The sequence below is a fragment of the Anopheles gambiae genome, chromosome 3 (assembly GCF_943734735.2).
Source record: "Anopheles gambiae chromosome 3, idAnoGambNW_F1_1, whole genome shotgun sequence".
NCBI classification, from domain to species: domain Eukaryota; kingdom Metazoa; phylum Arthropoda; class Insecta; order Diptera; family Culicidae; genus Anopheles; species Anopheles gambiae.
Genome location: NC_064602.1, coordinates 64,616,531 through 64,644,121, shown reverse-complemented (window position 1 = coordinate 64,644,121; position 27,591 = coordinate 64,616,531). Strand labels below are relative to the sequence as shown.

The 27,591-nt window shown below is 38.3% G+C and overlaps 2 protein-coding genes across 13 annotated transcripts in view; both read right to left on the bottom strand.

Moving 5' to 3' along the window:
• LOC3291123 (tetraspanin-2A) overlaps nucleotides 1-18,573 on the bottom strand; it is a 56,758-nt gene extending 38,185 nt beyond the window's left edge. The window contains exon 1 of the mRNA XM_558129.4: nucleotides 18,250-18,573. Within this exon, the coding sequence (XP_558129.4) occupies nucleotides 18,250-18,348 (99 nt within the window). The 5' untranslated portion in view covers nucleotides 18,349-18,573. The remainder of the gene's footprint in view (nucleotides 1-18,249) is intronic.
• Nucleotides 18,574-21,523: 2,950 nt separating this feature from the next.
• Nucleotides 21,524-27,591, bottom strand: part of LOC3291124 (proteoglycan 4) — a 122,451-nt gene continuing 116,383 nt past the window's right edge. For all 12 annotated transcript variants that reach the window (XM_061656307.1, XM_061656308.1, XM_061656312.1 and 9 more), the window contains one exon: nucleotides 21,524-23,333. The gene's annotated coding sequence lies outside the window, so the exon portion shown is untranslated. The remainder of the gene's footprint in view (nucleotides 23,334-27,591) is intronic.

Sequence of the window (27,591 nt, the reverse complement as noted above, 5' to 3'; positions counted from 1 at the left end):
AACTTTTTCAAATATGAACCGATTTTGATAAGTTTAGACATTTTATAAGGATATTTAGTCAGCTTTATAAACACATGAACAATTTTGAGCTAAGTTAATTTTATGCAAAAATATACGATAATAACTGAAGAAACCACCTGAAAATTTTCATCATTTTAACTTTTGACTTGATGCCATTATAAAAGTGGCGTAGAGTGGCGTTGTCTCATATATGTCACATCATAGTGTAATATATATACTATCAATCTGTGAAGAAATATTCTGCGAAAGTTTGCGAACGCGAATTTTATTGAAGTTTTTTCACATCAACTTTTTCTAAAAACAGACACATGCGTAACTAGGCGGCTCCATAGGTGCCTAGTGTAGCGTATTTCGTGTATTCTACAAAAATATATTCTACGAGCGTTTGATCAACTTTCATTTCAATTACGAACCTGTGTATCTTAGTTTCAGCTCATGTACTTATCTAATATGTAAATTTCTATTCTAACCTAACTTTATCATTAAATATAATGAAGCAAATCAGAACCAAATACCTTTTGGTCCTACTGCAGATTATATATAAGGATATAAGGAAAATACTCGCAACTCGTACGACTTAACAACATGCCCATCATGGGTTCAAGCCCCAAATAGACCGTGCCGCCATACGTAGGATTAACTATCCTGCTATGGTAGGAAATCAATAATTAGTCACTGAAAGCCAAACCCACAAGAGGTAAAGGCAGGCCTTGACCGACAACGGTTGTTGAGCCAAAGAAGAAGAAGAAGATAAGGAAAATAATTCTTAAATTATACGCATAACAGGAAAACGTTATGAATGCAGTAGCATCTATTGGCGTTTTGGGAGAAGAAACTCCCAAAACTCATGACAAACTAAATATAAGGATAGAGGGGAGATGCTACAAAGAATATTTTGCAAGAAAGAAAATGCATCCAGAAGGACATTTTGTATAATGAGCTGTATTCCTCTGATTCGTTAACCAGTTCAATATCAGTAGCTACACGCACTAAAACAAAGACAGGGTTTAACTTTACAAATGAAGTAAATACTTAGTTTGTAGCTATCGTACAATTTTGATTTTTTCAGATAGTTGTAAAACCAAGAAGGAATTTGTAGTTTTATTACCCCTTCTGAAGGCAGTACAGCACTTGGAAAGGTATTGGATGAATATTCAAAGACAAACAATATGTGCTGCTTTTCATTACGAATATGGGAAGTACTTTATTTCAATGCACCTGCTCTATCCAATTATTCAAATGCCTTTATTCATGTCTTTAGAAAAGTGAACTAGACGTCAGGAGCTTGTAATAGCATCCACCTAAGTTGTGTGTGTAAATTTTTAATATTTGTACTACCTGTGAGTAAAAGTGACGAGAATTAGCTACAATTGTCCTATACAATGCAGAAAAAATTATCTTATTCAAAATTATTATGTTTTGTTTATATATTATTATTATTATTATTTATTTAATCTTCATTATGGAACATTACAGTATATTTTAAAATGGTTTATACTATTAGCAACAAAATACAAGAAAAAAAACACACAAATTTAATAAAACTAAACAAAGATCCCTTAAAACACTATTTTATGTAGCGCCACCTGGTGGTATGGATGCGAACTACAAATAAAATGTTATTTACTATCATAATACTTTACTACAAACGATAAAAACTAACCATTTCTGCAAAAATAATTTTATCCCGCAATTTGTTCTAAACTGCCCATTGTGCAATAATGGCTTTCAACTTAGTGATAATCGTTGTTACATGGAAGTCTGAAATATACAACTTCATTTTGAGCTGGTTTGAGAGTATTTTTTTTCACTTTTACCCACTAAAAAAGTTCACTAGAATCACAAAAGATAACCGACAGAACATCATACCGCAAATAGTAAGGAATTTCGTGCTTGGGTGACCACAGTATGCCCATTATGTGGACGTTCGCGTTCTCCCTTGTAGTTGGCGACTAGATGTGCCTTGAGCAATTACATGAAAATTTCATCCTTATCATCCACCTTGCTTAACGCTCACTATCCAGTGGCTGTCAAGGAGAAATTAAGTTCTCTGCTTCAGCAACATAAAACAATTCCATTGTATTTTCAACAGTGCGTCCAGTAAAGGGAACACTCCACAAAATGGGCACAAGAAGCATCTCTTATTCACTTCCGTAACAGAGCAGGGAAAGTTCGCGCATGTACGTCCGTCTTCAGTGACATTAATTGACGTTTTCCAGCGGGATTTCTTTGAAACACCCTGAAAGCGTTGAATCTGTTCCTGTAACGAAAACGTTACATTCGCTCGGATGAGATGATGTTTTCTGTGCCGTTGGGTATGTTCGTTGCCCATTAACGTGTCGCAGAGAACATGCTCCTTTATAGATAATTGTATAATAAGAAAAAGAAATAAACCACAAAAAATAACCAATGTTGAGCTCGCAACTCAGAAATGTAAGACTTCGTTAGAAATGTAGTTAAAACACATTAGTATAGTTTGTTTTTATGGTAAGAAATATCGTTTAGAGCGCTGAAAGTAACAGATTTAACATTGTTCTTGTTAAAACCCATACAATTATGTTATTAAAATACTTACACTACAAATGCAACTAGAATGTAATATATACCTCCTATCTTACAATAAACAACAATCAACTCCATTTTTCGAGCCGTAAAATATTCAAAATCCTTCCACGTGATGCATCACTGATACTAGATAAACTCGTTTGAGCTCGAACCCTTCATCTGTTTTCTTCATACGCCCGCTCTTGCTTCCCTCACAGGGCGATTCTAGACGTTTGTTACGCCGGAAATTGCGTGTACGTTGCTCGATTCGCGATAGTAAGCAACCACCGAGCAAAAGGAAATGAACTAAGATTAATATATCCCTTACCATGGTTCGAGTTTTGTGGTCAGCTTCTATCTATGACAACCGCACGATGTTAATCTCCCGAGGCAACTGTGAGAGTGAAGCGTAGTCGAAAAATTATTGCCATCGCGTAGCGACGTCATTTGCAACCCGTCCGAGTACATGCCGACCCATGCGCATAGTTCATGACCGTGGAAGCTTCTCAAAGAGATAAACGGCCCAACGTAAGCAGTGACAGGTAAGCTGTAGGCTACTGAAACAGACCGTACAAACTTCAGCCAGTAGGCTCATGTAACAAATCGACGAATTTCGCTGTGGCTCGGGACACCGGTACGTCCAGTTGGACTGGAACTACGTGGAATTTCCATTTGAAGCGTCAATTTGAGCTCCACTTGTCAGTGTCAAGTGATACTACCGGGTGGTGTATATGCAGTCTAGGTTATATGGCAACTCTGGCTCAGTCCTCCCAACTTGGCAATGATTTGCTTGGCTGAGGAAAGGCATCAGATATTGAGGCCTGCCTGTAGAATAGCATTCCAGACACGACCATCGCGACAAACGAATGTGATACGCGATGAAGATCTATTGGCATTGAACGGGCTTCGGGAAGTTTGCGATGGTTTAGATCAGGGAAACGTTCATTCTGATGATACGTGGTGGCTCCATCCATTTTGGCGACTTAATATCGATGGGTAGGTTAACCGCAAGCACAACTAAAAATATTCAACACTGAAAATGTTTTCACTTTCAAATATAGTGCATTCAGCGATATGCTTGTCGGTTTGGATATATCATCAATTGAATGTTTCCAATATGGCACACTTTGTACAATTTTTATTATTTATTTCATGAAAATTAAATTTATTTATTTAAATACCTTTGTCATTTTTATTGCAGTTAAATTCTGCTTAATACATAGTTAGTTATAAGTATAGGAATTTATGCGTTTAATAACACATTTTAGGCCCTTAATCTTTAGTTACCAAATCAATCACAGATAAAAGAAATTAAAACCGAATTTATTGAGACGTTCAATGACTGTACACCGTTTGATTACAGCAGCAGAATGTCATAAACGTACAAATGAGATCCCGAGCGTACCACAATTTGCAATAAAAGAAACGATGTGTTTTACGATTAATTTCATTTTATTGTTTTTTTTTCGCGTAGTTGAATGCTAACATTTCTCGAGCGACATCGTTCAACATTGACGTTTTCCTTTTCTTTGTTCGTGTTCCGCTATTTTGTCTAGTAGATCGGTTGTATTGACTGTGCGGAAACGACAGAGTCTCTGTTTGTTCTGGCACCGGAAATTGTGTTTCTTATCGTGCTCACATAGCAGACACAACAATTCGTTTGATCCTTGGTAGGATAGATGTTTTCCGTCAATATCACTGCATCGCCTTGTTTTGACAATATAGCAGGTTAGGAAGATGATTGAACTAAAGCAATGCGATTTGCTTAGGAAGAGCTGAAGATTCAATTAAAAATGAGGGTTGTTATGTAGCTTTACCAAAAGCATATAAAAACACTCTGAAAGGGATTGGTAAACTATGTCTGAAGCTTAAAGTACCATTTTCTATAACTTAATGATTAACTGTTCCTGTCAAATTATATAATGGACTCAGGAATTAATCAAATGCTAGTATTTTATAATGGAGAGAATTTTTTATGGTATTCAACTTTCCACAAATAAACTATCAATTGCACTAGTTCGTAGAGCAAAAAAAAATCCAATCACCATTTGTGTCCATCTTCAACTACGCCAACGGTACTGTTTGAAAAGAACAAAGTTAAACCTGCCTAACAGTCCGATTGAGTTCATGAGCAAGTGCGCGAAAAGAAAAGGAACTGTAAATATCGTTACCGAAAGAAAAGCACAATTGGAAGGGAATAAAAGTGAATTTTGGGTGAAGGTAAAATGAACTTCCTCGCCAAACCAAATCAAATTATTGTTTGTTGGTGCAATTCGTGTGACCATGACAGTCAACTATGAGGCAACCACCGTTAGTAACAATGAGATTGTGGTTAGAATGTCAGAGCATTTGGTGGTAAAATCGCTGTGGATGAATTTAAGAACAAATGTACGCTGAGACAAAACAACTCCAAGAAGCGCTCAATTCACTTCGCAAAGAGAACTAAAGAAATTTCCCAGTACTCTTTTTTTACAAACATTGTTATCCTCTTTTTTCAACTCCTATTGTTTTCAGTCGTAAGCGATGCAAAAGGCTAAACATGGAGATAAAACAGAGAGCTTCACATTGTCCAAGCAGCCCGGACAAAATGACTATGGAACTAACACTAGGAGGGGATGGGATTGTGCACTTGAGGATAAACTTTTTCGTTAATTTAGTTTGCCAAACCTTCGACAAACTACTCAAACCTTGCTAGTGGAATAGTATGGCCGCTTGTTGGAAACAATAGTTCAAAGGGATCGGTAAATGCAGTTGCTGCTTACGCTTTGAAACTTTTACGTTCTTCTTGCTGTTGTTGATTTTATTTGAGTTGAGCATTATTGTTCGTTTTTTTCCAATATGGGTTGGCAAATAGAGAAGACATATTTTTTCGTAGAAGTTCGTCGAGAATTCTTACCGAGTTCATTGTTGCCAACATAAAACTAGAGACACTTTGTAACTGAACGCTTAATTAATCAAACTCGGAAGCAATTGTTGCTGAAAGTTTATCGTAGGACAATTGAAAGAATAGTAAATAAAGTATAATTTAATCTTAGTACTCTTGAAGCGGGCAGAAGTTTTTTAGATTTAAGATGTATGTAGAATAGTCATAATATTAAAACTGCACCGCTACCTTTCGTATCCTAAACGAACAGTAACGGGTTTGAATTTGAGTAAATGTCCAGTGGTTCGTTCGTCACCACAACGGTTATCATTCTCATCGTTATAAAGCTGAGCGGGCCGGTTATGCAAACCCCTACCAGCAGCAAGTGGATAAAGTTTTGGGCGCAAAGTTTTCAATCCTTCTGACGGCTTTTATACTAATTGAATTTTTCTACTCGTTTCCTCCATCCATCCCTGGCTTCAGTGTGCTGCGTACTCTTCCTTATTTCTTCAAAAAGGACACAGTTCACCTTACAAAAAAAAAATGAAAATAAAGGCACGAATCCACCAACCATCACAGGAAGCATAAAGCATCAAACGGGCGAAACGGTAAGAAAACAAGCATCGACTGTCTTTGTACAGTTTTACCCGTAAAACATTCTGCTGTTTACATCTACTTGACTCGATGGGGTTCCCTCTGATCCTATCCTTTGCTGGATGACTACTTTTTCATCCTCTCCCGGAAAAAAACCTCCGTTCCAAACGCATGCGGGTCAGTTTTTGGTCGTAAAATTTTTCGGTCCCAAAAAGGCTCTTAAGAAAAATGCCTTCCAAAGAGGAATTTTGAAGACTGGGGAAGTTTTTTTTGAGAGGAGGGGGAGGGGGTTTGTTGGAGGGCACCCCCCTGCCGCACTCATAATGCGTCCTTCGCCAATCATCAGTTCGTCAGCCTAAAGCTGGAAGCCCGGTAACGCACATTTCATCCTTGAAAATATTCTTCGATCGACCATTTAGGCGACTTGTTGCGAGGCACCAATCGACTTGATGGATCTCGACCGTCGGCAATTCGTGTGCATCGTCCCACCACCGGGAAGGGTGCGTTCAACAGCTGCCCGGGTTCGCGTAAGCAGGGTATATCATCCCTTCTACCATCTAACGTGTTATTTTTTTTATCCAAAAGGTGCGTTCGGTTTCTGGCATTAATAGCCTTCGTCGTAGACGTTAGTCGTAAAAGTGCTATTGGAGGCAAATAAAAAGAAAAGTCCCTTGCTCCATTTAGTTTTACCAGCGCCTTTTCTTTTTATCCCTATTTTTATACAGACCCCGTTCTGAAGAAAGGGTTGAGAAAGTAGCAGCTGACAGTTTTTGTTCAGTTGCTTCATTTTTTACTTTCACCATGATGGTATTCATCGATAAACCATTATAGAACCAAAAGGGATATGGTATAACAAAAAAAAAAAATTAAATCCAGCTCCTGATCGACGCAATGTTATTTTTAAAGGAAAGATAATTATGAATTTCACTGTTATCATATGATGGTGATTAGTGCTTTCCTTTTGCTTCAACAATGGCTTGAGTGCAGAAGAGCTTATGTCCTAGACATTGAATTATCATGAAAATAAATGATTTTTTCATGATTTAATATCTCATTATTCTTCTCAGCACTGCAGGAAGCTTCGAAATAAAAAGAAAGGGAAAGAAAGAAATTTGATAATCAAAAACAAGTGAGTCGTTTATATTTATTTATATTTAATTGTATATATTTGTATTTATTTGTATTTATTTGCATTTCTTTACAGTTCATATTTGTTTGCCTTAAGGTTTTATAAAGTATCGTTCGATGTAAAAAAGTCTTGTTTGTATTGTATTGTTGAATAGTATGCTTTATAGAAGCACAATTGGACAATAAACTCTACTTCATCTGTAAAGCGTATGATCCGAAAAACCGGAAATATAGCATTGAATTTTGCAGGTGATTTTCCAACATTGAAGCAAAATAGGTAATTCTCATTAACTCTAGCTGCTGCTGGGATGTAAAACGGTGGCCTGATTACGTAGTCAAGCGAGAGCGAAAACTCTTAATTGAGACACAGCTTCCTGGAAATCTCGATCACTTGATTCAGTATGTGGCTACGAAAAGGGATTCGATGGCGGTTTTAGATGTATCGATTAGAAAACAGCATTTTCAGTTTCAATGTGCGATACAACTTTTTTCTAATCGGATTGGGGTTTCATTAGACTAAGTGCATTATAAACTTTTTTCCTATTTGTTCCGAATAGCGGTCCAAATTCCACAAATTATTTAATTTACATTATATACAATGCCTTCCGATTGCATTCACTGTTGTACACTAAATCAAAAATATACGATTTCCATTGGCTTTTTATTTCTTTAGAACGATTTATTTTTTCTACTGCACCTGGCACAATGAAAAACTTCGTTCCAACCAAATCCTGAATGTGTCGTAAATAAGAAAAATAAAACAAAACCCAAAGCATGTGAAAATCTGTCAACACCCGAACCAGTCCCAACGTTGCGGTCGAGAGCCGAGCGATGATGGGAAACGAAAAAAAAGTATGATTTGCCCCAACATGCAAGAAGTAAGTTTTTTGCTTCCCACATTTTGTCATGCTTGTTGCCATCCTCACCGACATGAGTCTCGTTTTAAGCGCCGTTAATTCAATCCCAACGGAACCGGAGAGAAAACCTGTCGTCGTGGGCGAACATTCACACGATCCACTTTGGAGGCACATTTTAGAAACAGCGCCATCATGAAACTACGAAGTAACGCGTAACAAATAGCGGAATGAGACGTACGTAGCAAATCGGGGCACACGCAAGGGGCCACTCATTTGCGTATGAATTATAAATCATAAATACGCCGGTGCCCGTCCTGCCACAACCATCACGTCATCGCACCATGTGTGGCAGACAGAGCGCACGAGACACATGTTTGCGACGTGAGCCGCATGTGAAAGACACTCGCGCGAAGCGTAAGGCTTTTAAGAGCCTGATTGTTGAAACTGTCACACCCCTTGCGAAACCGATAAGCAAATGGTGCACGTAGCCATTTTCAAGCCATGCCCGGCAATCACTTGCCACCACTCCAACGGGTTGATGGGAAATTAAAATTCTTCCAAACTCTCACACTTTCTTCCCCGTCGGATGTTTGGGTGTCGGCAAGAAAGGAAGAACCAAAAATCTCCCACGGTTAGCATCCATCGAAAGGGCTGTTAAGCGGTAAAAGTTCGTCCCGCCTCATGCCACACTTCATCCGGTGGCAAAAGGGGATGGTTTGGGATAATGGTAAGTAAAAAAGCGCTCCGCGCTCGTTCACTCATTAAATTCCCTTCAACGTCAACGGCGCACAATTTCAGCGACTTCCTAATGGAATAATCTCATTAGTATCCTTTTTCCATCCACCGTTGGGACAGTAAAGTCGGCGGGAGGGAGCTTTTTTTTTCTTCGGAACGCAGTCGGTGTTACCGTTTTGTGTGACTGACTAGTGCGTGCGTATGCGTTTGTGCGCGGGAATGAGTTCGTATTTTCGCCCTGGGGACCGAAATTTAATGTAAAGGTAGGGTAAGTGGAAGTAAAAATAGCATTAAAAATGCCGTCAAACTTTTGGAATCAGTACAAACCTTTATTCGGATTAAATTTTGATCATCGCTTTATCAAATGATAGTCTTTGGTAGTGTTGTAATGTTTTACAAATAGAGAAATTATGTTTTTAAAATAGTATCATGTAAAAGGAAAATGATTTACAGAGGAAGAAAATTGTTATAGGAATTTGTAGTGCTTTCAAAATAGGCTTTGATTTCATAAATACAAAAATAGACTAAAACGTTGAATTCATAAAAAAAAGTTAATTGTAGCGTCAAAAAGACGTTCATGTTAAATTCAATCCTTCAGTGTTCTGAACGCGGTTTTGGTCATTTATACTACGTTGTTGACGCATGGAAGTCGAAAAGGGAAATCGACGTAAGCTTGTTTGGTCAAGTGAACACTGTGATGACGGAAGAAGGAGATGAGTTATGCGTGAGTTGCCATTCGAGTGAGTGGCAATAATAAAAATGTTATAAATAAGGGCAAGATGATTGAATACACTCTCTTGCTCTTTAATGATTAGAAACAACAAATTGGTAATTATTCAGCCCATGAAAATCAACAAATTAAAAACATACCGCGATAGTTCATTCGTTTATCATTTTTTTATCAATGATATTTATGAATCTTCTTCTTCTTCTTTGGCTCAACAACCGATGTTGGTCAAGGCCTGCCTGTACCCACTTGTGGGCTTGGCTTTCAGTGACTAATTGGTTCCCCCCCCCTCCCCCCCCATAGCAGGATAGTCAATCCTACGTATGGCGGCACGGTCTGTTTGGGGCTTAAACCCATGACGGGCATGTTGTTAAGTCGTACGAGTTGACGACTGTACTACGAGACCGGCCTGATATTTATGAATATCTGAAGTAATATGACAAAGCCGTCCCTCCTGAATAAAAAAAATGTATCTCAAAACAATGCAAAGAAAATACTTTATCGTATATTGTATATGACGCAATTATCATACAACTCTATAATTGATTAAAAATTAATGGAAAACTGTGTCAGTGGTGTCTCACTGAGGTTCATTTTCAATCGAATGAAAGCCGATGAAATAGCTCGATACTCCGATCATACGTGTGTTATCTTCATTTACGCTGTCTTTTTACATCCAAAGTTAATCCAACGATTTTTTTGTTCTTATGATTAACTCGTCAATGTTGTTTTAAACATTTTTTCCATTTTCTTTGAACATTTTCGCTTTCACATTGATATCACACAATATTTATACAATACTTTTCCAACTTCTATACTGCCTTTAGAGCGGGTAATAAAACTAAAGTACTGATGTTCTTCGTTAACTTTCTGAACAAATCAGAGCTAACAGTACTTGTTTTAATGCTACAAATAAAGTATTTACATCATTTGTAAAGTTAATCTCTATCTTAAACTGATTAACGAATCAGAGGAATACAGCACATTATACAAAATGTCCTTCTGATTGCAATTTATTTCTTGTAAAATATTCTTTGTAGTATACTCCCCTCTGTCCTTTTATTTAATTTGTCATGACTTTTGGGAATTTTTACTCCCAACATGATGGTGAATTCATAGTGTTTTCCTGTTATGAAAGATACCGTTAATTTTACAATTTTTTGTGGACATCCTACGTACATCCCACGTATGCGGAGCACGGTTCATTTGAGGTTTGCGCCCATGACAGGCATGTTGCTAAGCAGTAAAGGTTCTTCAAAAACTAATTGAAATATACTTTTATTCTTAGTTTTTGAGTCAAGATTTTGCACAAAAAATTCATTCATAGCCTTGTGTAACAGTCAAACATGCACGCTAGCGTGAGTGCTATATTAAAACAGGAATGTGTAATGAAAACATGTCCGTACCATAGGTAACCGTTTTTTTAAACTAAATTGTCTTCATTCGCCGAAAGACAACTACATAAGAAAGGAATTTCTTTGTTATGAAATATTTGCCATGAATTTTCTGGGAAAAAAAAAATAAAAAAACCGCCTGAACCATGCAGCACTAAACCGACCGACGAAAGAACGTGTGCTGTAAGCAATCACACATACCAAAAGTGGTAAACGGTCAGCCACAGAAAGGGACATGCTACCGTTTCATCCGACCACGGTGTGCTAAAATAGCCTCAGTGTTGTACATTGCTTTGGTTTACTTCCATATTAATACGGCAGGAATGAGCTCATCCGGAAACTGCGAAAGGATCACCGTCGCAAAGGACAGCAGGGAGACATTTATTAAATATTTCAACCAACGCTCCCATCACCCCATTCTCCCAATGCCCCGCTTTGCTCCGAGCATAAGGATGCTTTTGACAAATTTTCTCGCACAAATATTCATATTTGTGTCGAGTTTTCGTTAATATGTTACTCACACGCCTTCGCCCTTTCGTGCCTAGCTGCCATTCCCATTTGGCTGTAGCCGAATGGATGTAGCTTTCCCTTCTCGGTCATCCACCGGGAGCGCGGCCATTTCCAGGGTGCTGTCGCTCAAATTAATTGCTTTCGACTGACTGTAATTGCATTTGCCTCGCACTAACCTTACAAACTGCAAAGCTGCCTTGGTTGAAATATATCGGCAGAGAGAATGATGAAAAATATCCTGTTTACCCCGAGCCCGAGGAAGGGCAATAGTTAGAATGAAAAATGACAACTAAAAACAGTGCCCTACCCTGTTCGTGATGCACTATCCGGGGAGCGTGTATCGTTTTAGATTATTTCTGACATTAGTTAGCTCCTCAACAGGGTGTTGGATTTGTGCATTTTTTTTCTATTGTAGTTTCTTAAACAGGAAACCGAACAATGGGGAAACAGTAAAACAAAGATTGGCTTTAAATTTTATTGAATTAAAACTTCACCAGCCACGGAAAAATAACACCGAAACCGTGACGGCCGCAAGTTTATGTAGCGATACCGCTTTACCGATTGCCCTTTTGCCTGTCCTAAAGTCTTTTTTTCTCTCTGTCTCTCTCTCTCTCTTTCTTTCTTTCCTGGCAAAAAGGGCAAACTCAAACTTGGTGGAACACCAAGCAAAGAAATAAAATAAACACCGAAAAAGTGCACTGTTGCACGGGTTAGTATCTCTTCTTGCTTCATTGCTGGTACGGCGTCAGGTTGGCAAAAGTTAACTGCACCTAGGTCAGAATGGCCCGTTTAAAAAAAAACAGTATCAAGAATACCGCTCCAAAAAAGGCACGAGATCACGTAAGAATGATAAATTTTCACACCGTATAAACTGTAGCCGAGATCAAACTTCAAAACGGTGGGAAGTGCAGCCAAGAAGTGTGATTCCTTGGCGCTGGGGTATCTGGGTCAGTCGACTGAAATGGGATGGTGTGAAAAAATCACAAAGTTTCCGATTCAGAAATCGAGCCGAACGGTGGTGTGAAAAAAATGGTAGCTCACTTCCGCAAAAGCAGGCAAACGAACGAGTTTGTGTGCTGGCGTGGCCGAGTGCAAGTGCGAAGTGTATAAAAATACAACCAGCAGCACGAACATGAAGCTATAAATGTAATATAACAAAAAGCAGGTCCAGCATTGAGCGCAACTAAATTTGAAGGGAGGAAAAACTGGTGGATCAAATAAACAAAGAAAACATTGGAAAGAAGGAAGAAAATGAAAAGACGCAACAACACAAATGAACGGAAGACAGCAACATCGGTTGTTTCAGTTCTGCGTTCATCTGTTTGCTGCTGATTTTAGTTCCTGCTAGTTTCGGTTTCACTTTTTCTTCGTCTGACTTTCAACAAACACGCGCACATGCACACACATACACATTCTCAGATACTTTGCCCCGCTTTGTGGTAGGAAACTTTGCCAGAACTTTTGTCGTGTGTTTTTATTTTGTTTCTTTTTTTTTGTTTTTGTTCTGTTTCACACCACCATTTTTATTTCCTTTCGCACCATCTTCCCGGCCTGCTAAAAATAAAAACAAAAAAAACACGAAGCCGGATAAGAACGGTGGGAAAATCGGCTGTACACTTTGCACTTTATTTCGGAACCAGTGGCCTCGTTCCGGGAACAGTTGTACAGGTCGTAAAATAGACAGATAAAAACACGAACCAGTGGCCGAAACGATGCAGACCGCCGAGGATAGGGAAAACCCGTCCGCACAAACATGTTTTTTTTTCGCTCGAGCCCTCGAACCGGGTGCTTATGTGAGCTCCACTGAAGCACTATCAAATGGAGATGGCTATGTCAGCGAAACGGTACCAGTGTAGTTTTGGAGTTGTTTAAAGGAAGTCCATTGGAATTGGCATTGGCGGTGCAGGGAGAAAATGAAAGAAATAAAATCAAACCACAGTGTGCAGTTCGCTGCGTGATCAAATGTGTGGTAAATCGATCATGCATTAAGATGATCTTAACGTTTCAATTATATCTGATTTATTGGCAGGTGTTCATTTTGGCACCTAGCTTTGTTTGTATGTAATGTAAGAAAGGGTTTGAGCAGTATGAATCTTTTTAATTTATACCGTATACAAAACAAATTTCGCTAATATCCTAACGATATATTCTTCTAGTTAGCTGGAACATAATTATAGAGGGGTTATTTCGAAGGCCGTTAGAACGGGAACTTGAAATGGAAAGAAAATTGAATCCCATTCGTTAAATATAATATTACCATGAGTATATTGAATGTGTATTTCAAACGTTTGTTCACCGTGAAATCATGATAAATTTCAATTTTCTTTATTTTAGTTTTATCATGGTGCGATTTAAATAAGCTGACAAAATTATTAATTACCTGTGTTTCTCATCACACTTTTTTAAACCTTTTTACTCATTCCACAAACAAAATAAATAAACAAACTACTTATCATAGTTTAGGTAGATCTAAAACAAAATTAAAATTTTAAAAACAAAGAAATCAAACTAAGCTATACTTAACAAGCAGTGAATTTATCAGTCCACAAATTAACAAACCCACTTTAATTATTCTTTTGAATGCAAATAAACAACGAAACCAAGTTAAAACTATTACCTTCCTGCTGGAAGCGCCAATTCGTGTGGCTTGTGATGAAACATAAACTTCAAGAGAAATTTATTCTTAGCATAATTGCTCCCTGCGAGGGCGGAGAGGTTGATGGTCACTGTGGTGCAGTTGAAAAACAAGCGGACTGTACAATTTAAATCTCGAAACAGTCTCTCAACTCCTCGTTTAATGAACGAAAATTATCCTATCGTTTCTTTCTTACTTCTTCAATCGAGCACAATGCACTGTTGTAATTGGTTGGTAGCATGGACCGGTCGGCGGAGAAGGCGAGCATCTTACAGCACCAAACCCACCCGTATCCGTGTTCAGTACCGTACGCTGGGGACCACTGTCCCGCAAGCGCACTGTCACTTCACTTGTTCACTCTAATTAATATTAATTTGTTCTCTTTGTGCCAGAAGCCGGTCCTGTTGGCTTGGCCGGACACTGCAGGAGCTAAAGTTTTCTTTTGCATTTTTCCCACTTCCCGCACGCTTTCGTAGCTTTCCCTTCATTCACTTCCACTTACTCTGTGCACCCGTAAATGCTTCTTTGGCATAATAGATTACGGTGGGTGCAGCTTACTGGGAATGTACCGAGAAGAGGTTTCGTTTTTCTTTCGATTCGTTTGAAACGAAAATCACCACCGATGGCCAACTGTGGTGACCGTTGTGCCCGACCAGGAGAGTCTTTTCTGAGGTTATACTGGTGGTTCTACACTTCTTTTGCTCATTACAATCATCGCTGGAAAGAAAGCGTAGGATTCGAACGGTAGCACCAACCATTTAGTGACCTCGGGAGCACAAAGAGAAATCAATTTGCTCTAGTCTTTTCCCTTTTCGTGCACAACTTTCTTCATTCCTGGATGTAGATTTTGTTCTTTAATTATGCTGAAAGCAATCTAACTACTGCCAGAGAAAGAAATGGTAAATGTGAAATCAATACGCTGAAGAAATAATCATAACACGAAGGAAGAAAATCATTCGTTGGAAAGCACTTTGCACATGGTTGCGAAGCTTTTCGGAGCAAAGTATCCTAAATTTGGAAGAATTGACAATTTCTACTTTTTTCAATAAATTAACAGAACCATAAGCTCAGAAATTGTGTCTCAGAAATGAATGTCTCATAGTCGTGACAAACAATAGTAGAAAAGTGAATGAGGTTCTCTTTATTGATGATTAAATGAACTTTTTGTAAGGGATTTTCGATCATCAAAGAATCTAACTAGCTACACCATTCTATTTATGGATACCTCAAGTATTTACGCAGTACATTCAATGATTTGTATTTCGCTGAGTTTATCATTGTACATCGATAACAAAGTATCGGAAGAAAAGAATTATTTTTTTAAAGAATAATACAAAAAGATAAAAAAACAATGATAACATAAAACTTTGTATGGGAAATTATAGATAACGGGAAGAATAAAACTAGCCCGAGAAAAAATAAAACAAAATAATAAAATACTCTGGATGGTGTATATGCTTCATTACTTTTATTCATACCAAAACCTCACAGAAAAGAGTTTTTTTGTTATCTTGAGCTCTCCATGGCCTTAATATCCTATTTCTCATTTCTGCTGTGATAATGTGACCTGGTAATAAATCTAATTGTTATTTAATACACATATTTTTCTGAAGAAATAATAAAAAAAATATAAAAGCTTTTATCTTAACTTATGAAATAAAAACCAACACCATTAAAATATTTTCCGCATAAAAAGAAAATATTTCTAAACCACATACAAGAACCAATTAACAAATGCTTGAAGTGTGAAAAAAACTCCTTCTTACATACTCACATACACAACCCCCCACCAAACGTGTGAGATCCACCAAGACGAATACAGCCTTCCCTGCTGACACGAAACAGAGTTGTGAAGGTATAGTAAATTTTATGTTTCACCCATCCTCGCAACACGCAATAAAATTGAGACTCTCCTAAACTTCTTCACTTTCTACTGCTTTCCCTGCTCCACGAAACCGTGGCGGCGACGCACTCTCCATCATTTTGGAGCAACATATTTTGGAATCCAAAAAATCCCTACCTTTCAATCCAGCTCCAACCACGCTCCTTCCAACACCGGCTGAGTTGTTGTTGAACGATTTGTGCGTCTTTTATGCGGATTGTCGAAATTTGCCAACGACTAAGAAGCCTCGGATGCGACGATCCAGACGGTGAGACGGATGAATTATTCTTCTGTTTTCTTCTGGTCGCATTGGTGAGCTTCGTCTGCACCGTGGGTACACGGTAGAAAACGAACGCTTAAAGAAGAAATCTACAACCACCACAAACTCATCCTGGCGAGAAACGTGGTGGGAGGGAATATTTATGTCCCTGTACAACTCTGCCGTCCGTACGAAATTGCGTGCGTGCGTGCGGGTGTTTCGTTTCTTTCATTTCCAGCAGACGCCCGCTCGTACCCAGGAAGAAAAGGGAAATTTTTATGGTTTCCATCATAAATTCGACAATTTTATATCGGTGTTGGGTGAGTTGCTGGTTTTTTAATCCTCTCAAAGTGGGTCTGGAATGTTTGCTAGATGGTAAGGCAGGAAGATTGGGGCAGCTGACGTGCTGGAATCTGTTTGATTTCCAAGAAAGCCTACATAATGACAATGATTCAATATTCGCGTATTAAACCGGCTTTTGACATTTTAACTGGTATCTCTTGATGCTTTTGACTTGAGCTAGGGCGAATGTTTTATGGCTGAGGATTTCTATTAATACGTAAACAACACATCTATGACAGTTTGAATCTATTGACCTTTAACCAGAAATGTTAAATTATTCTAAAATAGAATGTGTAATGATGTGGAAAATATACCAACAATCAATTTTTGATTATCTTAATGAACTCATTGATTCATGTATTTCAAAGAGAATATTTAAATCCATAAACAATGTACTCCTTCTTTATTAAAGGAACATTGATGTGTTGATTTTTCTCTTCAGATTGAATAAACTAAAGGCTTCAGTTCAAAACCCCTTGACTTTATTCAAGCCTTGAAAGGTATAGACAGTCTTCGACCTTCCGTGAAGGAATCTTTCTGCTAGTTTTGATCCTTCTAAACTTTCGCACAGATATAATACTGATGCATGTAAAGCTTTTGACATCAAAACTGCACTACACAGCAGATAGAGAAAACAGTGTAAGAAGCTTTTATCTTCGATTGAAACGAAATGAAATCGATCCAGTTCAAAGAGGGAATCTTTTTTGAGCTGCTTTTTGCTCAATTAGATCCTTTGTTTTATACGCACATGAAATCTGTTAGCAAGCTTAGATGGCAGTGTTATTTTTGTACTTTCCTTTCCCATCCCACCAGAAACAATACCTTACGAGTGGTGAAGAAACACCCCAAAATGCATAACAAACTCTGACACGTTTGTTGTGCACAGACCCAATCCAATCACTGGATTGTGAAGATTGTGCATCGTGTACAAGATGTAGTGCCGCAGTATGTCAAGGATCGATTTCCATCGTAAAACTTCGTCAGCCATCGGCTGGACGGTTGGGCAAAGAACGTAAAATAAAACTATTCAACTAGAGCAAATTGAAGTGCACTTGATTGAAGGCAAAGCACAACGGTACGGGAGCATAAAATTGGAATGGATTTTACCAGGTACACAACAGGCGAGCAGCCTGGATCGATTGGTTGTGAAAGAAGGATGGGTCAGTAAACTCTGGTAGGTTACTTTAACGTGTGTTTGGATAAGTCGATCAACATTTTACTAGCTTTAATGAAAACACCATATGAACAGTTACGTGTATCTTAAGTTGGTTTCAAAGCTGATATCTAAAGCTTGAATAATTGTATCATTACAATCGCTTTAGTTTGTGCTCATTTATCGAAAACAATTTATAACAACAATTGACTCATTTCATTTATACGTTTTTCTTATTAAACGAAATCTTTTTAAATATACGCAACCCAAGCGATGTACATTTCCGTTTCATCATCGCGCTTATCACTGAAGACTCACTCATTGCGATAGCCACGCATGTAGATAACGTCGGTTTACACTAACACATCCAACCCATCAATTGTAGCACTCGTATACCAACACTACCATTCAACTGATATGTTGCGAATAACGTGCATGATTCACTCGTTAAACTGGGCGACTTCGCTAGCATAGCACGTTTCCGTTCTATGAATTCCAATGATTTCACGCTCGCCACTGAAGGGAACAATTGGAATGTCTCCTTTAGTGCGCATTCAAGCGCATTCTTTTCCCCTGCCCTATTATTGTAACGATTTTACACTTACCCATGCTACTATATTGAAACAAAACAGCGTGTACTTGATGCAAGCGATTTGGTTCGACAACCTGGCAACACTTTCACCTTTGCCTTCACCGCGAGCCATTTTCGTGTTCGCTTTGTTTTCACTAATGTCACTGATTGTTTGATACACCTTCTACACCACTCAAGTGATGAGAAATTCGAATAAGTATTGCAAAATTTCAACACCAATCGTAACACTTAAAACTGCTTACACCGTTTCTTACACCGAATCCAAAAGTCGCTGCGATTGTGAGAAACTAAACCGTTCACTGGCAACTGCAAACGCACCTGTCCTCGAAAGGGCTAAGTTACGCTCGTTTTGGGTCGATTTTGAGCAACAGCGAGATAAGATAAAAAGATAAGGCGCGAACACCCCAATGGGCGCGAGATGCTATGGGCAGGGTCACATTTTGGTGTGTGTACTGTTGTAATCTTCACGTTGTTTCTGTGTTTGTGACTCATTTGAGTAGTGGTGGTTTATGTGTTTTTGCGATAATGTTTTTTACGGCACAGGTGTGGATGTATCGTTTGCGGTATTTCGTTAAATGGTGCGATGTATTAAGAGTTTTGAAGCGATGTTTTCTTTAATAGTCCGTCTAGACCCTTCACAAGATAGTCGCGATTGTTGTGAACGGTTTTGATCGCAGCTCAGTAGCAGTTCGTTCAATCAAGAAATTGGCTGTGTCCATTTTCCCCTATCGTTGAACATGTTTTCCATGGCGTTTGAGGTGTTCCATTCATTCAGCGAATTTTTCGAATCGAATCGAAGCCACTTCCGCGGAGTATTTTTGGCAACACAGGGGATAAGTCCAATGAATAGGGTGCACAGTGGTAGCAGCCCATAAAAAAAACTGCTTCTTCTTCTTGTGGCACAACAACCGCTGCCGGTCAAGGCCTGCCTGTACCCACTAGTGAAGTGAGCTTGGCTTTCAGTGACTTATTGTTACCATAGCAGGATAGTCAGTCCTACGTATGGGAGCATGGTCTATTTGGGACTTGAACCCATGAAAATAACACCAGGATAAAAATATATTGTTAATAGATTTTAATAGTTTCTATTGAACAAGGGTGTTTTATTCTATTTTGCCTTGAAAAATAAAAATTTCACATAATTAGCTACATTTTGATAGTTTAATGGTTCCTTGTGATGGTATAGTAAATGAGCTGTCCTATAGGTACATTACGACAGAAATGTAAAGCATTATCCATTTTGAAAAAATCGAATTTATATTGTTATTGAGATGTTGTTAGACCTTGCAAAGACTAATGTGTCTCTAAAATTAGTTTAAAAAAAAAATCATTTGCAAAATCAAACCACAAAACAAAAAACAAAGTTGGATTACTATACAAACAAACGAAGTTATTGGAATTAAAACGGCAACACCGGCCAGGTCATACTTTACTTACGTTTAAACCTAATCTTTAATATAACCAACGTATATATTATCGTTTAAATATCCACATCTATAAAAAAGCATCAATATAATGTAACCATCCCAACTGTGATTCATACTATATACTTATAATCTCATTCTTGAAAATTTGCTCAAACACATCATCGCCGTATCATTTCTAAAATAATAGTATTAGAAGAGGTAATATGGCCTATACTTCTTACAAACCGAAAATTACAATATTTGAAGTATCTTCTAAAGTTGCGAAAGTTTATCTTGATTTTGAGCTTGAACAAGCTTTATAATAAGTCATTCTATAGTGTGTAGTACTAGCGAAAACAAAAATATTCCAAATTCTTGATTTTCACCAACTTAAAAACAGACCTTTTAATTTTGTTGTTATAGTTATTGCCATAACTCTCTTCAAAATAAGGTAATTGTCAAAATAAGTCATTAATTTTAAGGGTTATTAAACAACGTAGTGTATGATTTGAAACATTTCTCATGCTTGAAAATTTATTCCTTGCGATTCTCTCACACAATTGGCATTACAGTGTTTTTTTTGTTGTTTATTTATTAGTGTGTTTATTCGTTTATAAGGTAAACGTTTGTATAGTGGTGGTAGTACCAATAGTGGTGGTATTGCACTAAAATGCGTTCCATGCGATAATTTGAAAATAATTAAGTTATTTATGTTAGTGTGACATATTCTCACATATAACAATAGTTAGTGTGACATATTCTGGTCTAATTCCAGGGATTGAAAAGTAAAATAGGGCCATTCCGTTACTTATTGGCTGGTATTATTGATTCCGTTCGTAGCGGCGGCGTACGTCCCGACACTCATTTTACTAACGTACTAGATGATTATTCACTGCGGCGTTGTAGGACCGGGCTCAAGAAATGTGTTGCCATCCCTAGAATTTCATTTGAGCGCCGTACGTTCCCGCTACCAACGGATTCATTAATACCAGCCATTATTTTGTTCCGGCAAAACCCATTATTTTGTTAAATGTGGCGACATTTTTTCCAAAATCCTTAGGTTTTATAACCAAGCTAATATGTTTGTTAACGCTGTAAATTATGACTTAACAATTAATCAATATCTTTTTTGACATAACTGTTATGAAATGTTATTGATTTACTAGAAATAATTGCTTGTTTACCATATTTTTGCTTTTTTCAGTATTTTTTACCATAGTGCCATTATTAGCCATTATAAGAACACAAAACAGACATGTTCTTATTGTGATTTTAGTCATAAAATCAGTCGAAACAATACATTTTAGATTTTTTCTAGAATATTGTTTACATGTCGAATTGTTTTCACTAAAATAAGCAACCAAAATGCGTTTTCTGTTAGTAATTTACCGGGTGTGGGTTGACCACAGGCTAGTAAATATTTTCGTCAAATTTATAAAAAAAATTACAATCAAATTATGAAAGACATCAATATTATGGCAGCAATACTTGCTATACATAGGAAACAGCTTGAAAACTAAGTTCCATTGATATTATACACTGTTTTTGAGGTATCTTTGTTTACCGCCACTATAGGAACACAATACGACTACTATAGGAACCATACTACTATTGTGGTACAACGAACTCGTAAAAAATATAATTCTATCGTAAATTTGTTTTGTTAGATGTTCAAAATGCTTGTGATTGCGTAGATTAAACATATTACATTTGCTATGAGTTAGAATAATCATAAATTTACCTTCCTGGTACTTTAAATCCAGTAAAACACATCTATACTACTACAAATTGCACCACTATTGGTACATCAACTCTAATACTTACTCCTTTCAAAAATACTTTCGAATGCATATAATTCGGATTTTTTTCGGACACAACGCATTTTTCATATGTATAGATTTTATTAAAAGAAAGTTTAATGAATACAGTACTTTTAACTATAAAGTCAATAGCATATTGCGACGAGTTTTGAAAATTGCAAAAAAAAACAAAAACACAGAAAATTCTTATTTACAAAAGACACTTTAAAATAAACATAAAATAATAGGAGAGTGAAATTTTCAATTAGAGTAATAACTCAACGGCCATCGCTTGGTTCGTAATATCATTTTACATTAAATTGTAAAGCACGTGTATTGAGCTGAGTATTTTCATGTTGTATTTTCATGTACCGTTTCTTAAAAGCGGTCAACGCATTTTCGTTCATTTAAAGTACTAGCTATTTCTAGAGCAATTGCAGTAATCACGTATGAAAACGATTCAGATATATTGCTGAGCTGATCAGTATTAGCACATATAGGAGATAAGTAGCAAGCTGAAGACTGTAAAACATTTATAGTAGCAATGAGAATTTTTAGAAGAATAATATGAAACAATAATCGTCAATTGTTTAAAGTCCATTTTATCATAAAAAGATCGTAAAAAGGAAATTTTAAACATGCAAGAAAAAATAAATTATTTACAAAAGAATACTAAATCAGAACACTTTGAAGGATTGAGTTCTAATAAAAGTTCTTTTTGTAATTGGAAAATTGTATTAAAATTTTACTGAGCTAAATACTGCAGACAAAGTAGATAATTTCGTTTCAAGCGAGGCTTGTTGCGTAGCCACACAAAAAAGCCTGTGCGCTCCTTAAACGGACAATTCGAGCCGATTGTTGCGATAATCGTATAAAATATTTACAAAATTATCCGTTTATGAATACGGCGTATCCATTACACCCGATACACCGAGGAAACGGTCCGTAGTTTGCGATGATGCGCTCCAATTTCATAAATCCATTCTTTTCCAACTTTTCTATTCATCTTTAACGGCCACACTTTTCACTCCGATTTCATTCGTTTTTGCACCTTCGTTTGGTTGGTTCGCCATTGCGTCGCCATAAACCGTTTATCCTTTGCAGCATAAAATAAAACCTTTTGCGGATCCTATCCTGTTTTTTCTCCTCTCTCACACTGTTTTGCCTTATTTCGCGGCCCACTGAAGCTAAAGGGGTGCACTTACCAGCCTTTTAAAATCACTCCCGCCTCATTGTATACTTCTACGGCAACATTTTCACCGTATTACCGAGGCTCTAGTTTGAATTAAATTTAATGCTATTCTTAAGGCAAATGTTTCTTCCCTCGCTTACATCGCGCTGCTGGGAGGATGCGGGTTGGAAACAAAAAAAACATGGGGAAACATTTCGTCCACTAAACGGAATGGAATATTTTATGTCCAGCCACCAGGTTTGGGTTCGTCAGTCAAGGGTAGGTTTTGGATCCGCCTGGATCGTCCGGCAAGAAAAACAAAACATGCAAATAACACTAAAACATCGTTCCAGCTGAGGGTGGCGCGCCTCATATTCCGCTGGGGTCTGGTTTCTTTTTCTTCTACTCCTCTTGTTCCTTACTCTATTGTCAGCAGCAAACGGTAGATACAGGCGTCTCATCCCCAGCCGTGGCAAGATTCCTGTGCACAGACATTTAACCTTTCACATCCTATCCTGTGGCGTGCTATCTCTATCCATTTCGCTGCTGCTTCGCTGCACAGTTGAATAATTTCCTTTTCCACGCGTCACCAGCCCGACACGGTATCATTGCGGAATTTATCGTGGCGGTAGAAGATTATCCACGGCCACGGTTAATACAGCGGGCCCGGGATGTGTTCACTGTTCGTTGTGGCATTAGCTTTTGTCCCTTGTACGATCGTCTATAAATCAATGTGAAAAGAAAAGGATTAAGGATTAGTAAGTCGCATGGATCTCCATGGATAGGGAGTTAAAAAAAGCTTCTTTACAAGCATTAAGTAAGAATAAAGGAAAATGTTTGCTTTTTGATAGGCATGAAATGTATTCCCTATCCAGCGCAGACTTTTCAGGCATGTTTTTAAAAGCTTTTGTAGATTTTTGAGATTTAAATGCAGAGCACTTTGAATTTAAAACGAATGTTCCGTTGTTTCTGATAAAGCATTCACACTCGAAGTAACTCTTAATGAACGAATTCTTTCGTAAAAGGACGAAATTCACACCACATTTCATGGTCTGTTGAGACTGCTCGTACGTACTGAAAGGTGCACAAAATTGCATTCATTAAAACATTGTTGAGGAAAAGGGGATAGTTCCTGTCTGGAAAGTAATGCTTCCTAGAATGCACAAGAGTGGTTCTAAATTCTGGCCCCAATTTATTCTTTGCATTTAAGTTTAAACCCCATCCCAGTCACCGGCCGAATGGTTGAGTTTGAAAACTTTTCCCTACCCGTTGAAAAGAATTTTGCATTGCAAAAGGGGGAAAAGGTTGAACCAAACTTTGACCACCGACCGATGACGACGACCCAACCAGAACACATAAATCTTTTGACCGTCAAACGGTTTTCTTGTGTTTTTTCTTCCATCTCTCTCTCTCTCTCTCAATATCTCTCTCTCTCTCTCTCTCTCTCTCAATCTCTCTCTCTTTCCTATGGGCCGACGTGAAAAACTCAGCCGCCTGGGATACTGGGCCGTAAATCAAAGAACCATCATCTTAACGGAAAACGAAACTTCAAAAGTGTTTTTAACGCCATTTTCCACCAGCCGCTAGTAGCTCAACGGTTGAAGATCCACAAGCTGTTTGGTCGCTTCTCTTCGAGGGGTTAAGCGGAATATAAAATAGAGCAGAATGATTTCACCAACAGACTTTTTTTTGAGTCGGTTGGGATCTTTATTTCCCACATTGCTCACTTTGGTAAAATTGTTTGTCTCGGTGGTTTTGCTCTGAAGTGGTCAAAATGAGCACTAGAAAGAGAAAAAATCCCATCCCTCACGTATACGTGTTGTGCAGGGATAAATTGCACATTACTTGCAGTAGGTGTTGAGTGGGGTAGCGTGAAGACTAGAATAAAGCCTGGCAAAAAAGGGCCAGTACAAAGCAACCATCTGACGACGAGGACAGAACGGTTGCCACTGGAAGCAAGTTGCAGAAATTTCACGCAGTGTATCTCCCTCCCTCCCCGACTTTCTTTTGCACTGAAGCACTGAAGTGTCAGTGTTTGTTGTGGTCCGGAAGGGCTGGGAAAGAACCAACAGACACTGCACCAGAACTCTTCGTATTGCCAGCAATGCTTCGACAAATTCACGCAACAATTCCCACCACATTCTGCTGTGGTTTTGCCCATACTTAATTCCGATCCAGTTCCTGCACGGGAAAACCGAAGGAGCCGATCGTACTGCGGCTGGTGTTTTGGTGGTATCCAAGGCACTCTAAACCACCGGTTCCTTCTCCTTGCGTACTTGTCAGAGGAAATATTTTCACACTAATTAGTGTCACTTTACCTCGTTCTAAACACACTGTGGTCGATGGATGATACCATTCCCGGAAAGGCTTGCTAGGTGACGGTGCGTTAACAGCTTTCTAATAGAGTGCTCGGATGGTTCGGTGAGCGATTCCAAAGAAACGGACGATACTAGAAGCTACTGCTGTGTGATGTGGTTTTGATGAGTAATCATACTATAGATAAGTATGGAGATGACGTTTGTTTCATTTTCATATGATTATCTGAGGCTGGTTCTTTAGAAGACAAGATTAGGAAACATTCCCTAATACACAGTCGAAAAATGTTCTCGTCTTCACGATTGAATAATACCAACACTTTGTTTAACTCTACGATTGTTTGACAGCAATGCGCATTCTATTTTGTTACGAGTAGATCTACAACTCATCGACATTCAAATGTCAGTTTAAACAATCGTCTTCTTCTTTGGAGCCCAACACTACCGTTGTCGGTCAAAGATTGTGCCACCATTCAGCAACTTTTTGGTTACCCATACCAGAATAGGCAATCCTACTTATGGGGGGCACGGTGCATACGGAGCTTGAACCCAAAACGGGCATGTTGTTAAGTCATACGAGTTAACTGTATCACAGGGCTTCCCAAAGTTCAACATTATTACAGATTAGAAACAAAAAGTTAATCTTATTATCATATATTTAATTTCATAGTGAACAAACCGTTGTTTTACATTACGTATAAAAAACTACACTTAGACAACTTGTTTCCATACTACCCGTTGATATATAGTTTTTGCTAACATCAATCTGTACAATTGAAACTCCCTGTTTCGTTGTTTGCAGAACCAGTCCATTTTCTTGCACAATTCCAATGGTTTTGTTCGCATGTGGATCAAATATTGATGTTATTCTGTTTTCAACTAGCCAGCCACTTTATTGAATCAGCTATTGATTGAAACACAAATGGCCAGTTGGACGCGGTTCGATTCCAAGTTTATGGCACATCTCAATGCAACAATCCTCTCGACGACGATACAGCTGATATTAGTGCCTATGCGTTATGTGGTAGACCTATGGCTACTCGGTGTTCACTGGCATTTATTCAAACGACTTAAAGTTTTCGTTACGCTCTACTACGCTTGTAAACCGGTTAAAAAAGGTCTACGGGCCGCTCCTAGATCAGATCCCCTAAATGTTATAGGCTTTTTGTCTTTGTTTGTTTGCGTAGAAGGCGCGTTGAAGACGAAAAAGACGACGATTCTAATCCAATCAAACGGTCTGATCGGCTCCTTTGTAGCGCTTTATGTCCTTTCCTCTCTAGCTCAAATAAAACAGGCCACCATCCATCCACCATCCCTGAGGGGATGCATCGTTAGAAAGAAATAGGAGTGTTCAGTCTTCGGCTGAATAAAAAACTAATCCGTTTAAGGATTTTCCAAAACCTCGCCCGAAAACAACCCAAACGGGGCCAATAAAAATAACCCTGAAAGGAAAACTCTCGCCGGTTGAGTTCTAGCACCGAACACAGGCTCATAAGTCTTTCGCGCGTTTCCCTTTGTCCATTTTTAGTAACAGCTGTAGAAGTTGAATAACCACATCGTGACAACAAAAAAAATAGTCCCGTTGTTCCCTGGTTTTACTCCAGAACAAATAATTTCTCTACCCAAACAGCTACCGAATGTAGTGGAAGAGATACAACAATACGATCAATCGATCGATAAAAGCATACGGAATCGATTCAAGCAGCACACAACAACGACAGTGACAAAAAGGAGTGTTCCCTGGTGAACCAATTCGCCAAAAACCTCAATCGAAATTGTTTCTCCAACTAAACTTAAGTGAAGTAATAAAATAAGTTCGATTGAGCAGTCTTCACCAAAACCAAATGGTAAACGAAGTAAAGGAAAAATTGTTCCAACATGAAACGCGTACATACAAAAACAAAAGGGCTCACTGTACATTGGCAAACTGGCGGCAAAAGTCGTAAAATAAAGGCGAAATGAGCCATGGTAACCATACTTTGCGCTTGCTTTGTGCACAGAAATACACACATCTTTTCCGAACGGAAGTTGATCTTCGCTGGATTTCACGCGCATCTGGAAAGCGGATGAAGGGAGATGAAAAAAATCCTATTCCGGAAAAAGAAAAAAAGAAAGTGGAAAACTTTCCATCTACCCACGACTCTTCGCTCCGCCGTTGCCTTAGTTCAATAGAAACAGCTCCAGCAAGGCAAAGACCAAGTCTTACAGTGTGTGCCGTCGCCAGCCGGACGTTGGGTTTGACTTTGCGGGTATTAATGATGATGGTGATGATGATGATGTTGATACTGGTGATGACCAGAGACACCATAGTTTCGCTAAACTAGCTGGACAAATAGTAAATGAGGAAAAATCGTCCTTACATTGTGCTGTCCTGCGATGATGTGAAAGTTGAGCCATTCCCGCGATGCATTGTACGCTCGGACGGGTAAAAGTTTGCGAAGCGAAATAAACTTCCATTCAACAAGAGAATTAAGATGACTTCTCGCACATTTTTTTGCTTCTCCGTACTTCTTCCCTCGCCAATTTTAGCTCATGAAACCAATCGGTAGTACATCGGTATGGAATGGACTGTTATTAGCGAGTTTTCTGTGCAGCACTTTTTTTGCTTTTGCTATTGCAGATTGAATGTGTCTGTTTAGGATCCCAATGGGGAGCACAACTTGG